Raw genomic sequence first — 20,252 nt, 5'->3', positions numbered from 1 at the left:
GTGAGAAGGTGACAGGCAGAGTGCTGGAGTCCCGGTATATCTCCCCCAGGTTTCTGACATATGTGTGGTCCAGTCCAGGTGTTGTGTAGACCTCAGGTCAGGTGTGGGTCCTGGGCTCCTTCCTGGACTATAAAAGGCTGCAGAGCCTGCACTTCAGGGCAGATCCTGAGAGTGAGAGGAGGCACCTGGGTCTGTCCTGAAATATTGAGAGTCTGGTGAGAACATACTTTGCTATTTGTTGGTTTGGTTGGTAGTAAGCCACACATATAGTTAATTTTTTATTGTTAGTGCTCTGATGAGCAGGATTTTTTTTGACATTTTTGCCTGAATTTATTATATTTTTGCTTATTCTATACCTGAAGTGAAGATTTATTTATTTTGCTGTTATTCCAAATAAAACTGTTTGCACCAGACACTGTGTCCCCATCTCTGTCTGGTTGGGTCTGCATCACCGCTGCTACCGAGCTACCTTCCTCGCTATATATATATATCAATTACATTTTATTTATGTCCACAGAATCTAAGGCTGGGCAGAGATAAAACTTTTTACAGTTTTGTTTTTTTATGTAGATTGTGAGCCCCCTATAGGGATCACAATGTACATTTATTTTCCTATCAGCAAGACTTTGTAGAATGGGAGGAAATCCACCCAAACACGGGGAGAACATACAAACTCCTTGCAGATGTTGTTCCTGGCAGGATTCAAACCCAGGACTCCAGCGCTGCAAGATTGCAGTGCTAACCACTGAGCCACCGTGTTGCCCCATGCATCTTTTTACAGTTTTTAATTCTAGATAAAATTGATATTGGATAAAAATAGTAAAATCTTTTTGCGTTTGTGTATATTATTCAACCAGCTCTCGTTTGGGTCTATTGTTACATACATGGTGAGATATGGAAGACATTCTTAAATTTAGACTGATAAGTAGTTTTGCTATTGTAGCTTTCTAACCTTTCTAACGTTCCTGCAGAAATGAGACCACATATTGTTGCACTGGATTGTATTTGATAGGGAAACTAAAACCATGAGGTTTGCAAATACATGAGTTTTAGAGTAAGTTGGGCAGCTTTGTTTTGGAGCTTGCTTGCTGGTCTGGTTATAGTGAGTAGGAGTTTTACACTTTAGAACAGAGGTTCCCAAACTTTTTTTCTCGTAGACCACTTTCAAATTTTTACTGGTTTCAGTGGACCCCCTGCTGCTACATTTCTACCATATTCCCAAAACTTGGCAAAAAATGTGTAGATTAGAGCTAACAATGGTCCTGTCGAGTCTTCCGTGGACCCCTGGGGCTCCACCTAGACCACTTTGGGAATCACTGCTTTAGACAATCTTCTGCCATTTCATGTAGACATTAGTAACTTTGTCTCGCCAATGATGTCTATGACAAGGACGGTCATGAGAAGTTGTGTTGGATTTTGGATCACACAAGTCCCTGATGGGTTTAGGTACATAATCATCTCATTGTTATGGGCTTGGAAGATGTCAGTGCTTATGGATTCCAGTAGTAGTTCAGGAATAAAGTGAAAAGATTGACAACATCCGTAAAGCGCTGCGGAATATGATGACGCTATGCAGCGCGTGACGTTCTACTAATAGCGAGACATCTTGTCAAGACAAGAAAACGTGCATAAACTGACCACGATATCGGATTTGTTGTTATGCTTAACCCAGTATCTCTTTTAATAAAGGAAAGGAACATTTTACGTAAACAAGACTTGAATTTATTGATGACATTTTCATATCTTCTCTGAGGTGACAGTAACATTTTTTTTGTAGAAAAAAAAAATCAACAGCAAAAGAAAAAAAAAATGTTTATTCTATATCCTGTTAATTAAATGTCATGGGAAAATGAGCTAGTGGGATCTGAGACCAATTAATTTAACAGTTTATTTATGAAAGAGTAACACACAATTTTCAAGTCTTACATATATTATGAAAAATAATTACAAAAGAATTTTATTTTTAATGTGAAAATCTTTATCTTTATTTTCCAGCTAAAACCAGAATGGGAGGAAAAGACCACAAGAAGTTTGGAAGACTAATTAAAAAAAAAAAAAATTTTTGGATGGCGTTACTAGCAGCCCCGCCTAGGTTGCTAGGCAACCAGGTAGAATCACATGACCTTGACAAAATTGTGTACATAAATATCTGAAAGCTATTCATGGGTTCAACAACGTAGCGGCTTGCTGACCAACATATGACTGTGTCTGCTTGGAACAGCTAGAACATAAATAGCAGTCGGCACATATTAACATATATACTGTCCGTCTGGTATTCCATTGCTCGAAGTTTTTTTTTGTTTTTTTTTTAACACTGAACAAATACATAACATGACTGTTTCGTGTCCAGTTTTAATATTCCTTGTTAGAAGTTGCACAAACCTCGATGCTACATAAATCTAAACATACGTGCGCTGACCAATGACTTCACACAAAATTGACAAATATCTTATACAGAAATAGTTCTCTTAATACACATTTTCCCCCGACCACAAATAATAATTAAAAAAAAAAAAGTTATTTTAGGTATATACATGCATGTCACAAAATCCTGGAATGAGGTATTAGCACCATCAAATATTGCACCAAAATGGTTTCATTTTGCAAAAGAAAAATGCAACACAAAAATAGTGAATTTTTTTTAAGATTATCATTTCTGTCTTCCAGTTTGGCAACCTGAGGCTTTATATATAAAGAATGTAAATATATATATATATATATATATTTATATAGATTTATTTTGTTTAGCAACAGCAAATAAGAGAGGTCTTCCACATCAATATATACAAAGGGATTTTATTTGGAGTCAGAAAGAAGGGTTGGAGTCCACTGGAATAACATGGTATTTTGCACAGTACAGACACTGCATCCGGTCTAGACAGTGGGGAACCTTTTGAGGTTTTAATTTTGCTCTTAGTTTTATGGCTCAACCCAGAGTCACATGCAAGTTTTGGAAAAGGACATGCACGCCTGATAATACGTATGGAGAGTAACTACATGTATACAGCATTTGGTAAACCCATTTACAAGAATAGCACCTATGATGGACGAAGCCTGTCTTTGGATGTTCTTCAGCACCAAACGTTTCCCATGAAAGGAGGACACAGCTGTCTCTATAGTATCACATCTAAGTCCTTCATATTTTTGCAACTGCTTTAGTCATGTGATTCTGCCCCAGGTGAGGGCGCCTGGCAAATTCTAAGTAACTCATATGCAGTGAACTTTTTTTTCTATGTATTTGGCTTTTCTTCCCCTCTGCACAATCCATATTCAAAACTTGCATGTGGCGAACACGTCTCTGGTGGTATCCAAAGCCTGACGCTTTTTTTTTTTTTAGGAAGATTTTTTTTTACACTTTTTATTAAGCTGCTTGTCCGGATTCCAGTCTCAACCTAAGAAGCAGGCCGGTCCGACCTCAAATCCAAACTTCTGGTTCTGATCCCCAAAGTCACTTATCATAACATCTGCTATAGGCAACTGATCTATCTTCAGAGTGTTGATTTCAAGGACTGTTCTTGCATATCCTTTCCTCAGCTGTAAAAAGAATATCGTAAGTTAGTGATCGGTATTAAAGATAAAGTCAATTGTTTTCTAACACTAGCGTATCAAAATATGTTCTGCCATCTATGTATGTATTATACCAAGTTTGTCTATACCATGGGCTGCTCACATTCATGCTCTTGCCCATGGCTTTGTCATAATCTCTTACATCTGTAATTTTATAATCCACTGTCTTTGGACAGGTATCTTAAAGATATTGTCTAGAATTAGAAGAACATGGGTCAGTTCACATGTAGAGATGAGCGAACACTAAAATTTCCGAGGTTCGAAATCCGATTCGAACAGCCGTTCACTGTTCGACTGTTCGAACGGATTTCGAACCCCATTATAGTTTATGGGGGGAAATGCTCGTTTCAGGGGTACGCAAAATTCGATAAAATTATACTTACCAAGTCCACGAGTGATGGTCGGGCTGGATTCTCCTTGAAGTCTTCTCCTGGCGCAGCGTCCCCGCAGCGTCTTCCTGCTGGAATTCACTCTGCCTAGGCATCGGGGCCTAGGCAGAGCCGACTGCGCATGCTCGGTCGGCTCTGCCCGGCCCAACACCTAAGCAGAGCCGACTGCGCATGCGAGGGCATGCCCACGCTTGTGCAGTCAGCTCTGCCTAGGCCGGATGCCTAGGCAGAGTGAATTCCAGCGGGAAGACGCCGCGGGGACGCTGCATGGAGAAGACTTTTAAAGGTAAGAGAAGAACCAGCGTTGATTGGCAGAATGTATAGCATTCTGCCAATCAACGCTGGTTCTGCATCGAACCTCAAACTTCGAACAGCGAGTAGTGTTCGATCGAGTACGAGTATTTTGAATACCGTAGTATTTGATCGAACACCTACTCGATCGAACACTACTCGCTCATCTCTATTCACATGGAGTTTTTTGGCAGTGGATTTTGACGTGGATGTCTATCTCCCAATCTAGAACACTTAGATCATGTATTACATGATAACCCATTTATTTGAATGAGCACAACGCTACACCCTATTTCTCCTACGGCTGCCAATTTGGACCCCTAGTAATAATTAAATGTAATCTATCAGGGAATCTGGTAGCAAGTGCCAAATTCTTCCATGACTTCACAGACCGTACACAGAGCTCATAGAAATCAGTGCTCCTCTAACGCAGTAGATCCTCCTACTTGTAGCTGGACTCCACTCTTGCTAATAGATGAGATTCCCGTGTATTAACTCAAAATTAGGGTTGAGTGATCGGGATCGGGAAAGATCAGCGATCGAGTAAATTTCACAATCGATATCGGCTGGAAAATGATCGAAAATTGGATTTTAAAAACGATTCTGAAATCTCAAGATCGACTCAACCCTAATTATTATAATATAATAATTAGGGTTGAGCGATCGGGAAAGATCGGATGCCGATCGGCGATTGAGCAAATTTCATGACCGGGATCGACTGGAAAATGATCGAAAATCAGATTTTAAAAACGATCCTGAAATCTCAAGATCGGCTCAACCCTACTCGGAATTCATTAAAAGGATATTAGAAAATTAATTTTATGAAGCAACATTATAATATTTTAGATTATGATTTGCTGCTGAAAGAATACATTCCTCTATATGTGCTCTAAAACAACATCATACCATGCGTCTTACTTTATTTTTTTATGTAATGCAAATGCTAGCCTTCCAGCCAAGTGAACTTTAGAGACATTTCTAAAGAATGAAAACCTAACATTTATAAGGACAATGTAAAGTATCCCAGCCCCAGATGGTATTTGACTATGCAGTTATAATGGTCTATTCTTAACCTGGCTCCTGTTGTTTTCGCATCACATTATCCCCTTTATAATATGGTTTGTATAGCATTTTTTTCAGTGCAAGGACAAACTGCCTTACAATGAGAATTATCCAATCTCTGGTGGATTCAAAGACTTTATTGACTGCTGACCGCATCAAGGTTTTGGAAATCTGACATGGTTACAGCTGTCATCTCATTAGTTATTTGCATACCCAAAAAATTCAGAAATGTTGTTATTAGCTATTTAAAGTTAATTTGCAAACAAACTTTTTCATCATCTTTGCCTTTTGTCTTCCCTTAGTGTTCCAGCTAATCTGTGTTAATGAAGGTGGGCTCTGGAGCAAATCAGACTCCTTCCCCCTCTGACATCTGACAATCAATATAGTCCCATTTGTAGGATCAAGATAAGTGAATTTATATATTATATGATATCCACAGCAGGCACCAGGTAAGCTGGGAAATCAACTATTTCAATTGGCTGCTTGTCTGCCACTTTGCAGGGACCTGGCTGTAGCAGAGAGTGACTGAGCATGTCTGTCCACCAGCATCAACTCATTAGGTGGACGTGCATGTTGCTAAACACTCTGAAGATCATGCGGCACCATACTATGCAAATACATGTCATGTCATATTTTTTTTACAAGATAATATTCTTTTTATCTATGGAATAAACACAATATTTCATGTTGTTCTATGCAATGAATATGATATTTCATGTTGTTCTATGCAATGAATATGATATTTCATGGTGGTCTATGCAATGAATATGATACTTCATGGTGGTCTATGCAATGAATATGATACTTCATGTTGTTCTATGCAATGAATATGATACTTCATGGTGGTCTATGCAATGAATATGATATTTCATGGTGGTCTATGCAATGAATATGATACTTCATGGTGGTCTATGCAATGAATATGATACTTCATGTTGTTCTATGCAATGAATATGATATTTCATGTTGTTCTATGCAATGAATATGATATTTAATGATGTACATAGGTGTACATACTTATGCAGTGACATGCAATGCGAAGCCTCTATTTAGATCAGTGCTTTATATTTTCCTGCATCTGATGTATTGTCCAGACATCTGTCTGTCTGTATATACTGTATATTTCTAATACCTTGGATTACTTCATCAAATACAACAACTTCATTACTTACCGCACATCCGTCATGCAAGGCTTTAATGAAGGGGCTGTTGTCGTAAGATATTTCCTCATCGTTTGATCCTAAGAACCTCAAAGCCCTGTCATGGTTATTATTTACAGCATCGTGCCAGGCTACTGACTGGTGGCAGCTGTAGGTGAAGTTCTGGCGAGCGGAGGCGCTAAGGAGTCTCAGGAAGGTCATTTGAACTTGATTAATGGAGTTGCCCTCAATGTCAACATAGGAAAGCTATGGGGAAGAAACAACAATGGTGTCAGTGGTAAACATATAATCTTGAAACCTTTGAATTTTTAATCTGTTACGTAACCAATTTGCATAAAAGATTTGAATGTTTAGCAAGCAACTACCTTTTGTGTATGACTGGGTTTACAGAGATTTTAGAGTTAATTTAAAGGGGTTTTCCAGCTGAGGATCTATCCTAAGCTTAGGTCATCAATTAAAAATTGGTAGGGATCTGAGACCCAGGCTCCTGACCGATCAGCTGTTTGGACAAGCTGCAGCATTGGGTTGAGCGTCACCGCCTCTTCAGTACTTACCAAGCGCAGCTCACTTGAATAGGACTGAGCTGTGAGCTGGCCATGTGACCAATGAATGTGACATTACATGGCCTGTGAGCAGAAGCAGTGCTCAGGAATCATGGCTTCTGCTTCAACCAGTTTATCCATGAGGGTCTCAGGTATAAGACCCGTACATATCTTCAACTAATGTTCTAGCTTAAGGATATGTGACCTCTCATATTTAGAAGCTGTATGACAAATAAGACTGTCCACTGAAAGAACTATATAACCAGACAGCAGGGTTCCCATCTGCATTCGATATTCCATTTGAGAACCCTGAGAATGGAAACCTATATGCATTAAAAAGTGGTTAGCTAAGAAACCACACGGACCTCATAGACTATAATGCGGTCCGTGTGGTTTCCGCTCGGTGTCTACATGAATCATGTGGAGAGAAAAGACTGCAAGCAACACTTTCCTCTCTGAATGTTTTGTGAGGAAAGCACACCGACCCCTTTATAGTTTATGGGATCCATGTGGTTTCTTAGCTAACTGCTTTTTAATATGTATAGGTTTCCGTTCCGGGAGTCCCCAAGTGGACTTCCTGAACAGAGTACCGAAAGCAGATGTGAACCAGGACTAAGACCATCTGAAATCCAGTGGAAGTAAAGCACTTCAGTATTACATTTTCTATAAGAAATGCTGTTTGCCTTCTTAATATTTAGATTCAGAAATTCCATTAGAATATGCAAGACATCTGCATTTTTCCTCTAGGCAGATCTTATAATAAATTTACTATATATTGTTTTCAGCTAGGTCTGTCCCCATAACCTAGATCTTCTGTGACCTTTATTAACATAGTTCTTGTCTAGACTGATGAACCTACCAGCTTTCCTCTCTTGAATTCACTGAACCAAGATCCAGGGTTTTCTTTTGGCCATGATGAAATTCGTACCTGTTTTGAACAAGAATTGCAGAACATTCAGTTACTATTATTTACAAGAATATTCAATTTCTGTGAAATAAAATTCTCTCTTTTGTTTAGTATCACAGAACAGCAGGAGACGGGAACTATAGAGGTTAGCCTCTGGCATCAAAATTGCAGCCGAACGCAGGGGGTCATCCATAAGAAGATAGGTCTGTTATCCAAGAACAAGTGATTTGGGGTAAAAGTAAAACTACAATATTCTACCATGTTATAATATGGTCAGTTTAACTTACTCCTTCTGACTTCTTGTCTGCATATATACAAGTTTCCCCTCCAGCAGTGAAGTTGCAGTAGACTTTGAATGAGTCTCCAAAGCATCCCTGATTTGGATCAATCCAATATTCGCCTAAGGGGAATTAAAAGAATATATATTAGAAGTCATAAAACGATAAGGTATTTTGAGAATTTCCAAACTTTAAAAGAAATTAATAACATCATATAAAAATAAATTTTAGATCAATGTCAATGGTATATGTAAAAAAAAAAAAAGATAAACAACTTAAGTTGTCCTTATAACTTCAATAGACGTCAGACAAACAACAACTACTTCTCTTGTCTTCACTACACACTATACATAAGCATGGTTCCTCTGAGCATGTATGTTTTTTTAATGATGTGATCTGTTCCGTAGACAACTCTGGCAACAGCTTATCTCTAGGTAGAACTAAAGGCAATGAAATTCAACATGGCCCATGCTTCTATTCCCTGAAATCCTATGTTGTGTGAGAGCTGGGAACGCTCTATACACATTAGATAGTTGGCTGGCTTTTCTTACTAGTCAATGTGTTGGGTTGGCTACCAAGACCTGCATTGTGGGTGTGCTGGTAAATTTCCATCCCATCCAACGTGATACTTGACATATCCCACTGTTTCTGGCTAGATGAGTCCTTTAGGTATGTGTATATTAAAAGTACTGTTTTAAGTAAGTTTTGCACCACTATAGGGCTGAGGCCCCACGTTGCGGAAACGCAGCTTTTTTTGTTGCAGATTTTGTTGCCTTTTTTTATCTAAAGCCAGAAGTGAGAAGTATAAGAACTTCCTATATATTTCCAATTTCTTTTGTAGCCATTCTTGGCTTTAGTTCAAAAACCCGCAACAAAAACTGCAACATTTCCGCAACGTGGGGCTTCAGCTTCAAACATGTTTTTCTAATGGAATGCAATGTTCATCATATGCAAATGTTTCCACACTTTGGCATACATTTGCATATATTTGGCATGTCATTTTATTATGAATGTATATAACACAAGCCAAATTCTCACAGATATCAGTACATAAACATGGCTTCCCTGAGTTATGTTATGAATTTGTTTTCTGTGTTTGTGTCAAAAGTATAACTTGCTATTGTGTGAAAGGGTTCTCAATATAATACCGCAACGTCTGCTTGATCCAGTAATAAAACCTTGTTGAGCATAGAGTATAAGACTGCATATGACAAGCTTTCAGAAAAGTGTAGTTATATCGAGAAAGGAAATCTGTTATTCAGCTTGTATCTGGCATCAATTGTGTCTCTGCAGTTTATAATACATCACAAATAATAACCCCGACTTTATAGTGCAGCGTGTGATGAATAGGTCACATTATTGGGTATTAGTAAGAAGACTGACAGAAGAAAGATAATAAGTTGCTCAAATACAAGCGGTGTATTCAGTAGGGTTGATCTCTGGCAGACACAATATTAATGTATGCAAGATATGTGATTTCACGTTTTCATTAGTATTCATTTGAGTTAAAGCCTGTGGGTCACTATGAGAGATAGAATTGATATGTAATATCCCCAGCGTTAGAAAATTGTCATTTAGGGAGTTTGAAAATACATATAAAATGCATTATACAGCGCACTTGGTTCTCACTACCTGTAAATTATCTGTAACAAAATGTAATAAGAATGGTTAGCGGTATTATTAACTTTTTTCTACATACCATCAGGGAATTCAGGATGAGACAGTTGGAGATCCTTGCATGTCCTAGCAGGATTGTTCTGTGATCCCTCTGGATACTTCATGCGTTCTATGTCCTGTTTTAGTGAGTTCAAGGAGTTAAAGACTTCCTCCATTCCGTCATAATCTAAAATGTTGTCTCCAAGATCAGCCATCATGCTGTCTGGGGATCTGCGAGTCTTCTTTGGTGATTGGATAGGCAGTGGCTGGATGACTTCTCCAGGTGGACCCTGCACAGAGTGAATTCTAGTTAGACTTGTCATGTCAGTAGTCATAGAGCAACTGGACATCAATAACAAGGTTGGAAGGTTAAGTCATTATGTTTGACCCAAATCCATCTACCCCTCTTTTCTCTAGAACATCTCTCTTCTTAACAACTAAAATAGTTCTTCATTAACCCCCTAACAGTCACATTAAAATTTTTACACACTAAACCATAAGTGTTCCTGTCTAACCATTGAGAAAAGTATAGTATATAATTTGGACTCCAATTACTCATGAAACAAATTCAATACATGGTAACAAAACCACTGACAGACTGTGCCGCGCAACCACCAGGTGATTACATTTAGACAAATGTAGCATATCACTTTGGGATATAATATCTTGAAAGCATCTTAAGTTAAAAGGTTGCTTATCCTGTGATACACATATCTGGACATGCCCAGTGCACAAGAATAGTATGGATGTACATATCTGTGGAAAACCAAATGGGACTTGGAAAAACCAGTCTGCATCATTTTGTCAAACACAAGGCAATTGGCCATACACAACTGATATTTGTGATCCCAGCCAAAGATAACCAAGTATAATATACAGATATAACAGTCTTTAACTTGAAACAGATAAGTTGTTGCAGCATGATATGCCACAATAACAGTCAAGTTAAAGTTTGCTACATATGTATTTTTCAGAATACAGGTAAAAAGCTTTAATGACGTATAGATCCTCAACCTTAACATAACTGAAGTTTTCTTACCGGAGGACCAGGAGGTCCAGGCACACCAGAATCTCCTTTCTGACCTGCAGGACCCTAAAAAGTAAAGAAATGAAGACAGAATTTTAACTAATGAAAATATATCAGTATCCAAGAAATGCAATACAGAGAGACCTGAAGATTTATCCATGTGAGATCTAAAACAGCTAAAGGGCTGAATAGAGAGCAGAGACAATAGCTAGTATTCTGAGATCAAGATCAAAGCTTTAGAATACACTATATAAGACTTAGAAAGCACATCAGATCTGGGATGTCATAAGAGAAAGATGAAAGTATTACAGATAAAATATATGATGAAGAAGTGCAAAATACTCACAGATGAACCCTTTGAACCCTTAGGACCTTGAGGACCCTGGAAATATATATTAAAAATATTAGTATTATAGCAGGTTGATTAAAAAAATGACTTTAAGCATCAACTATTACATTACATAGTAGGTAAGGTTGGATGAAGACACAAGTCCATCAAGTCCAACCTATCATCCTACGGTGTTGTTCCACAGGAAGGTAAAATAACCCCCATGAGGTTGATGCACCATGTCAGGGGAAAAAATTCCTTCCCGACTCAACCCTGGATCGACTTGTTTTACCTTAATTTGTTAATTACTCTAGATTACATGGACTTGGATCGTTATACTAAAACATTGTCATCTAAAGCATATCCAATTAAAACAAATATACTGGATAATCTACCCATTAAAATGTATGTTTGACTTGGCCATAGAAATATGTTGGACTTCAATGGAGCAAACTGAGCAGGGACAGACCTCTGCCGCTGTAATATCGGTGGAAACTACTGAATCTCAATGAAAAGAAATCTCAGTAAAATATTCTATCTTAAACCAAACATTCTTCATAGATATAACATTTCTGTTTCTAAACAGTGCATATTTGATATGCATAGTATTTAATATATTATTACCATATTTATTTGTCAGTATATATAGATGGTTTACTTGATACTTACAGGCAAGCCAGGAGAACCAGGAGGACCATTGGGGCCAGCAGCACCTGCAATACCCTGTTGGAGTTTGAAACATATATTATTAGACATAAGATCAGACTTTAGATAACATTCTCTATGTCTCCTCCAAAAGATATGACTATGTACATTATGAGGTGCAAGAAAAATAATGTTACAAAAATTAACGAAAGTCTAATCATAATTTTTACGTACGCCATCACCCTTGGCTCCATGAGCTCCCTGTGGACCTGGAAGTCCTCTGTCTCCCTTTTCACCCTGCTCTCCAGGTGGACCAATAAGACCAATCAAACCTGGGTGTCCCTAGAATAAGTCAAAGACAATAAAAAGTTAGTACCAATAAAATCCATCAGGGTCAAAACAATTGTGAAATAATTCTAGCAAATTCTGGTTATTTGTAAGGAAATAGGTTCTGCATAGTATACATTTAACTTTAGGGGGATGAGGGAATCAATGGAAGACCTAAAAACTCTATTAGCATATAGATATTTACATCTGAACATAAGTTTGGCAACGTTTCAAATGGTCCCAGCAAAAGTAATGTCCAAATGCGATAGTTACCAAGGCTGAATTGGAGAGTGGAGAAATCACCAATAGGGTTGAGCCAATCTTGAGATTTCAGGATCGATTTTAAAATCCAATTTTCGATCAATTTCCAGCCGATCCCAATCGCGATCGTGAAATTTGCTCAATCGCCGATCGGAATCCGATCTTTTTTGATCACGATCGCTCAACCCTAGTCAATGCTTCTCTATGGGAAAAGTCACTTTTAGGGTTGAGCCGACCTTGAGATAACCTTAGACCTCAATCCTGCTGTAAAAGATCGGGATCGGAAATTCGATTGCGATCGTGAATTTTACTGGATCGCTGATCAGAATACAATCTTTTCCAATCCCGATCGCTCAACCCTACTCACCTATGTTAAAGCCAACTGTTATACTCATATAGTACCAGATAGGCTGGTATAGAAGTGTTCAACTACTGTATATAGAACCATGTACTGAGCTTGTGCGTAAATCTGGCATGCAGATGCTATCATTTTATTAAATGTTATAATTTCTTGGTTTTCCTGGTCACATTTTACCCAAAATTGAAAAGAATAAGAAATAATAATAATGTACCTTTTCACCCTTTGTACCAGGATCACCCTTCAGACCTGGAAGTCCAGGGGGACCCTAAAAAATAGAATATTTACTGTAATAAATGATTCCAGAATTCACAAAACTGTAACTTTTTCTATTGAATAGTTAATACCACATTGTATAAGAAATAGTGCAGGAACAGTATCAAACGTGTCCCCAATGATCTAGAAACCTATAAACAAAGTCATATCGCCTTGTTTAGCACTGTGGCAACAGATGATCAGATTTTCTACCAAGTAACTATATATCAGTTGTTTACTAGAAAGAATTATCAATTCAGAAATGATGCTCAGAGATTATTATACCCTAGATCTGACTATACTTTATCAATATGAACATATTTTTTGGCACTTACCATTGGACCGGGAGGTCCATCCTGTCCTGGAGCACCTGGATGACCTTGTTCTCCCTAAGTAAAAGATTCAAAATGAATACACCGAAATCGACAATACGTTATTAAAACAGCTAAATATTATTACTAATAATGCGAGCATGGGAATCATTATCTTATCTTACTAGGCATAGTAGCTCTGGGTTTACTCACCACAGGCCCGGGAATTCCTCTCAGACCTTCTGGACCTGGTTTTCCTGCTGGTCCCTGAGCTCCAACAGGTCCTGTCTTTCCTGGAGGTCCTTCAGCTCCAGCTTCACCCTTAAGTAAACCATTTTAAATATAAAATTAAGGATTTTCTAATCTGAGGAAATATGGAAATGTAGAAGTCTCAAAATGTATGTAAATGATTGTTCTTACCTTTGCTCCTTTCTCTCCTTGTCTGCCTTCTGCACCGGGAGCTCCAGGAGGTCCCTGTAAGAAAAAATATGTTTAGATATATAATTTTCAAAACTATAGTGCTCTAAATCTCTTTTACTACCTTAATATAACAAAAGTTACTAGTTATCCAGCAAGCTTTATTGGGGAACTATAAGGAGTCTGTATTATTTTCAGTTTCTTAAATCTAAGGAGGCTTCACAATGGTTCAACACCAAGCTGAAGCTAATGGACAGGTGCACAGTTTATGGTGTTGAGGGTGAAGACATTTTGTATTGACAATAGTTCACAGCACTACCATGTATAAGTCTATATACATGACTCTACTTAGACAATGGCCATAAGCTTTACTGTAGGACTTGTTATATACTGTACTTTAGGTTATTTTGACGTTATAGGCCATGGAGTACAATATGACCATAAAATCTCCCTAAGAGAATACGTTTTCATGTATACCTCTAGAGCCTTTATATAGTACAGTTGCAGCTTGTGTTTTAATGCCAGCAATTGTTGCCTTCCTTCATTTGTTACTTACACTACACGTAGCTGAATCAATATTCTATTATAGCCAACTATAATCATTCATCTCGGAGCACTCCCTCAGCCATGATTGTTCAGATCTTATTTAATTTGAAAGCTTTATCCATTTGTTTTACCAGGGACTGTTCGGTATTACAGTGTATAGAGTAGTGACTTGAAGCACTTGGGCCTCATTGCAAAATCTGTAATGGAGCTCCTACCTAGTTTGTGGTATATTTTATCTGTCAGAGAGACCTTTAGAGGTCCTCTTAAGGTCCAGGTAGGACTACTACCCCTGTATTCCCCATAGCTACATGTCTGACAATGTGTTTATATCCAACATAGCACATTCTAAGATATTGGTTATTTGTCCAAAGCAAAAAGAAACCGAGAAACTAAACTCACCCTCTTTCCAGGAGGACCTGGTGGCCCAGCTTCTCCAGATGGTCCAGGAGGTCCCTGTGATTATTAGAAACCACAAAATGGCGTTACATACCGAAATGGATCAAATTTGGAGCAGAGGTTAGAAACATAATTCCTAGTCTGAAGTTTAATAGTATGGATAAACAAAATTGTTAGTGACAAGCTAGTAGTATTCGATTGAGTATCTCGCCGACATAGGAATGCGTGTAATCGGCCGAACACCAACAGGTTAAACGCATCGAATATTTGAAGCGTTTATCCCCTTGGTGTTCGGCCGATTACATGCATTCCTATACTGGTGAGGTATTTAATCGAATACTACTCGCTCATCACTAAAAATTGTGCTTATTACTGATGATAAACAGGAATCCATAAAATAAAAAAAGATACTTACAGGTTGACCGGGTTCACCATCTTCACCTTTATCACCAGGACCTCCATCTACACCCTTCAGAAAACAAATGAAGATGATAAATCCTTTGAGTGAAATTGAATGCAATTTCTGAAAATCGTACTGAGTGACTTCAAAAACACAAAAAACAATGAAGACAGAGCAAAAATAGGAATACGTGTATGGTAATTTAATGACTTATCACCTAAAGGGATTGATCTTGAAGGGAACTGCTGTTGATATGGCCAATTAGGGCATATTGACATTATGGGTGATAAGGAGGTCCTCCAATTGGAACCCTCCTTTAAAAATCAGATAGACTCATAGTGTACCTACACATTTAATACGTGATACTTACACCGGGACCAGGCTCTCCGGGAGGACCAGGATCTCCTGGGAAACCAACGGGACCCTAAACATTTAAAGGAGGAAGGAGACTTTGTGAGTGTCGTACATAACAATTATCCAAAAAATTATAATTTTAATAACAAAATGGTTCTCTTACAGGATTTCCTTTAGGACCGTCATCTCCTGGTGGTCCTTTGGGACCAGCAGGTCCTGCAGCTCCTGGAGGTCCAGCTTCTCCCTTTTCTCCTCTCTCACCTTTAGGACCCTAAAGATATATGCAAATATGGAAGAATTACAGATTATGTGGTGTTAGAGTTCAGAAAGCATTTGCGAGGTTGTAAGGAGATTAAGTCCTTTGAAGCAATTTTTATAAACTGACTAAAACCTTATTTTAGCTATTGTTAAGATTATAAAAACCCAGAAGCTTTAAAAGCCTTGTACAGTCTTTATTTAATGAATCTATGTCATCCCTCAAATCCCAAGGCTAATTTCTCTTTAGCTCTGTTCTTTGCTTGCAATGCAGTTCTTAAGCTTCAAGACAGTTAAAGGGAAGTAGCCAATATGCTTGAGGAAAGGAGACATGATCATAAGATACCAATAAATTAGACAAAATGAATTTTATTTGTGAGGTGTTAACAGAAGACGTATTTTAAGTAACTATAATTCTATTACAGGATTTACATGTCCTCTAGGGAAGAGATCACTTTATACCAATTGACATGCCTCATAGGGTTTTCCCAGGCTAAGGATAATAATAACCTATTCTAAGAAGTGGGGCTATCAACATAATATTGGTGGGGTCCTACACCCAGCACCTCCATTAATAAACAAAGGTTTGCCCCCGGGCCCACAAGACACTTGTTACGCCACTGATGAAAGATTGCGATTTTTATATGGTCAGGGATTGTTCAACAACAATGCATAGTTTAGTGGGACTTGGGGGAGTTATTGCAATTATTCATAATATGGTTTTGGTTGACAATTATGGAATATAAGATTATGGTTAGCACGATTTCCTTGCATTGCTGGAATCTTGAGTTTTCGATGAAGGGCAACATTGGCTTAGAGTTGATGATACTTTTTGTACAGCTCTGCAGAATATGTTGGTTATAGACGAAAATGAATATAATATTAAAAATTCATATCCTGAAGTTGTTGGGTTTTACTTTTTGATTTACAGAAAGTTACACTACATCTCTTGAGTAGACTCTGCATGGTTTGGCAGATCAGCCACGGTCATTGAATGAAGATGAGCTGTAAATAACTTCTAAAGTATCAAACTGGTCCAAAGAAATACACGGGTAGGATAAACCAAATGAGGCAGATTTATTAACACTGGCATTTCGTTCAATAACCTTAAACCTTCTGCTGCTTTTTATACTCAGATATTACTTGTGGCACGATGGGCCATATTGACCATTTGGCTATTCTTTTCAACTCCAACACTAGCATTATTGAAACTTTCCAGAAATTATTGTTTTCTGCTCCTTATACAGTCCTAGCTTTAAGGAATAATTCCCATTTTTAGATGCAGAAATAAAGATGAGAATTTTTGTAAAAAAAACTTACACCAACGCCAGCTTCTCCAGGTGGACCTGGGTTTCCAGCTTCTCCGGGTTCACCCTAAAATAGAAAAATCAGAGAAATATGTTTTTGTTCAATTTGTAACTAATCTCCATCAAACTTTATAATCATATCAACAACTTTGAATAGTGTTAGTCCGTCTCTTGTTTTCTTCCTGGCTCATGATGTTTAATTGTCGTAAAAGTCATGTCCTATGATGATCTTCCATGCCTAGATAAAACCCTATGGCACTTTCAATTTATCATTTTGTGAACTGGACAGAGCTAATTTTGTTCATCAATTTCAACAATTCCCTAAGTATGACGCCAATGGGCCTTCTTTTTTTTCTTGCTTTTTTGAGAAATTTTTGAGAAGGTTTTGAGGCTTGCCCTGCATGTTTGCTTCTGTAGAACACCTTGGTGTGAATACACCTCGTAGAAAAGAATACTTTTTTATATAAATATATGCAAAACATTAAATGTTCATTTTAGGAACAAACATTTTACACAGCTCTGCGGGGAGATTTAGATTTGAAATCCAAAGCGCACATTAAGCCTCTTGCCATTATTTTTCTAGCTCAGTGGACTGATAAATATAACCAGAAATAGCAATTTAGCATTAAAATGTTACTAACGCTGTATGGCCCAGACGGGGATTTAGAAGTTAACCTATGGTCTTTTTGACCAGATGTTTGAAGAATAATCTCTGCATTGACCTAGACAGTGCAGGATTCTCCTATAGAGTCAACACTCACAGTTCTAGGTACTATACGATGTGTTATTGGCTAATAATAAGAATGTTCTTATATTTATAAGGAATACATTTAAATGTGTATACTATATAACACTACCTATAGTAGAAAAACACTGGCAAGTCTGAATTAAAGCTTTGCTCCCATTAGTGTCATGTCTTCTATTCTTAATGGTGCCATTATGGCTTTAACAGATCCTATTACATTGACTTATAATGGGCCAAGCTAACTTCTGTTTCCAATTTTATTTTTGTTTTAGTACACTATAAAGACTAAACTATACTTGCAAGCAATGTGGGTACCTGCACTGATATGAACAGAGAAGTGGCGTAACCATCTTGGACGAGGGAAAACCTCAAGGCCCCACAATTATTAAATATCATTTATATTATTGGTCTCCTTATATGTGTCAAAGTGACAATTTCTACAATTTCTCCTACCACATGCTCCAAAGCCGGGCACATACAATAATAATTGTCTGCAATATGGCTGATCAATCGTCAGTACAATGATTCAGTCATCTATATGAAAAGCTAAACTGGCCAGTCACTGGCCGATCATGCCATACACGTGTAGTTTGGGCCAATACTTCCAGATCAAATCTTTGGCAGACTGGAGTGACCATTATCTAATAATAATCAGCAGAAATGGCCAAAAGTCATAGACAAAACAAGTGTAACTGACAAATAATACACTTTCTACCAATAAGTATTTGGACACCCAGTAAAGTTCTGCGGAGGTGGAGTTATGGTCTGGGGTTGTTTCTCCTGGTATGGACTGGGACCCTTGGTTCCGGTGCATGGTAAACTCAATGCCAACGCCTATTGCACTATTTTAGATAACAGTGTGCTTTCTACATTATGGCGGTTTTATGGGTCGAACCAATGTTACTTCCAGGATGACAACACCAGCTGTCATGTAGCGAGGTCTACCATGGCTTGGGACAGTGACAATTAGGTTAACCGACTGGACTGGACTGGACTGGCCTACCTAGAGCCCAGACTTGAGCCCTATCGAGCACCTCTGGGACGAGTTAGATCGCCGAACTAAGGGGTGCAGCAGCTGCCCAAAATTGGTGAAAGAACTTATCTGTCTTCTCCAAGCCGAATGGAATAAAATACCACTAGCCGTCATACAAGGACTTGTGGAAAGCATGCCCCGGAGGGTTGAGGCTGTAATTGTCGCTCATGCTGCTTGGACCACAGGTGTCCAAATACTTATTGGTAGATAGTGTAGAATCTAGACTCACATAGGAGCGTACAGCTTCATGGACACATCTGGTGCTAAAGAACCCTAATCTCTATGTAAATTCAACGTAAAATCATTATATTCTCCTGAAGGAGCAATGAATTATTGAAGAGCATGAACGTCGAATGGAAAATGATCTATTTGCTATTGCTATGTAAAGAACCACATATCTGCTCCATGTAGATTACATAGACATGGGTGTTGACACCTGAGTGATACATAAAAACTAAAAGCATTTCATTCCGCTGATGTAATAAATATGCTACATTGTGAGTGATGTGTCTTCATAGTTTTGTATGCAAAAATGTGACTGTCTGAAACGTAAAGTATACACGGCCTTGTTTCTATTTTCAGTATTCACTGAAATAGAAACGGTGATGTATAGTCTACAATAAATATGGAAATAATACAATTCCTTCACAGGTGTCAACAAAGGCTTTGAATACATTAGCAGAGCCCACATACAATGAATAACTTTAAGTGGTTTACCCTTCTGAGACCATCTAGTAACTCTATTTTAGACTGAAACGTTATCAGAATATTTTCTGAATATTGTGAGCATAAGGCCAGAGAATGTCAATTCAAGGTTATCCAGGCAGGTTACCTAATGCTAATACCAGAAAAGTATACCAGAGCCATTACTACACTGGCGCTCTCCAACACTAATGGTTAATGGAGCAAACAAATACCTACATATATCTCAGATTATATATGGGACAAAAAATTGTGGCATGTTTTCTGAGATACAATATTATGGAAAACCATATAGTAGAATATGGTAGGGTCTATAAGCCACCACTCCATGGGGACTTATAAAAGATTGCATAAGATTGAGTGGGATTGAAATGTATCTGGTTTGGTGTGTTTTTGATCAATAGATAGATAGATGGATAGATAGATAGATAGATAGATAGATAGATATTAGATAGACAAGTAGATAGATAGATAGATAGATAGATAGATAGATAGATAGATAGAGAGGAAAGTGTGCCCAACAAGCATAATTTCTCCACTGTAGATGTTGGATGGATTAGCAGCCCCGCCATAGTTTGGTCAACCTTCTTATATTTACTCAGTTCAGTATGAAGATAAAGCTTAATTGCCTTCAAAATTTTAATCTACCGTACTTGACCAGATAAAAGTGGCCGATCATGGCCAAATGTTGATATTTTTAGCCAACTGCCATCTGAAAGTATATAGCACGGCC

At 38.0% G+C, this 20,252-nt stretch overlaps 1 protein-coding gene across 6 annotated transcripts in view; it reads right to left on the bottom strand.

Annotated features, from left to right (window-relative positions):
* Positions 1-1,687: 1,687 nt before the first annotated feature.
* The window catches only part of COL11A1 (collagen type XI alpha 1 chain), a 161,157-nt gene continuing 142,592 nt past the window's right edge, over positions 1,688-20,252 (bottom strand). For 5 of the 6 annotated variants that reach the window (XM_075286279.1, XM_075286274.1, XM_075286273.1 and 2 more), the window contains 18 exons: positions 17,053-17,106; positions 15,641-15,748; positions 15,494-15,547; positions 15,139-15,192; positions 14,727-14,780; positions 13,785-13,838; positions 13,578-13,685; positions 13,389-13,442; positions 13,013-13,066; positions 12,087-12,194; positions 11,877-11,930; positions 11,226-11,261; positions 10,892-10,945; positions 9,896-10,142; positions 8,206-8,318; positions 7,871-7,939; positions 6,482-6,715; positions 1,689-3,534 (listed from right to left, as the gene is read on the bottom strand). In XM_075286279.1, coding sequence (XP_075142380.1) covers positions 3,388-3,534; positions 6,482-6,715; positions 7,871-7,939; positions 8,206-8,318; positions 9,896-10,142; positions 10,892-10,945; positions 11,226-11,261; positions 11,877-11,930; positions 12,087-12,194; positions 13,013-13,066; positions 13,389-13,442; positions 13,578-13,685; positions 13,785-13,838; positions 14,727-14,780; positions 15,139-15,192; positions 15,494-15,547; positions 15,641-15,748; positions 17,053-17,106 — 1,656 coding nt within the window. In that variant the 3' untranslated portion in view covers positions 1,689-3,387. Of the gene's footprint in view, positions 3,535-6,481; positions 6,716-7,870; positions 7,940-8,205; positions 8,319-9,895; positions 10,143-10,891; positions 10,946-11,225; positions 11,262-11,876; positions 11,931-12,086; positions 12,195-13,012; positions 13,067-13,388; positions 13,443-13,577; positions 13,686-13,784; positions 13,839-14,726; positions 14,781-15,138; positions 15,193-15,493; positions 15,548-15,640; positions 15,749-17,052; positions 17,107-20,252 lie in introns of all 6 variants that reach the window. The other variant, XM_075286277.1, reaches the window with a different exon arrangement.

Source organism: Leptodactylus fuscus, chromosome 9 (genome assembly GCF_031893055.1).
Source record: "Leptodactylus fuscus isolate aLepFus1 chromosome 9, aLepFus1.hap2, whole genome shotgun sequence".
Lineage (NCBI taxonomy): Eukaryota > Metazoa > Chordata > Amphibia > Anura > Leptodactylidae > Leptodactylus > Leptodactylus fuscus.
This window is presented reverse-complemented; position numbering and strand designations above follow the sequence as displayed.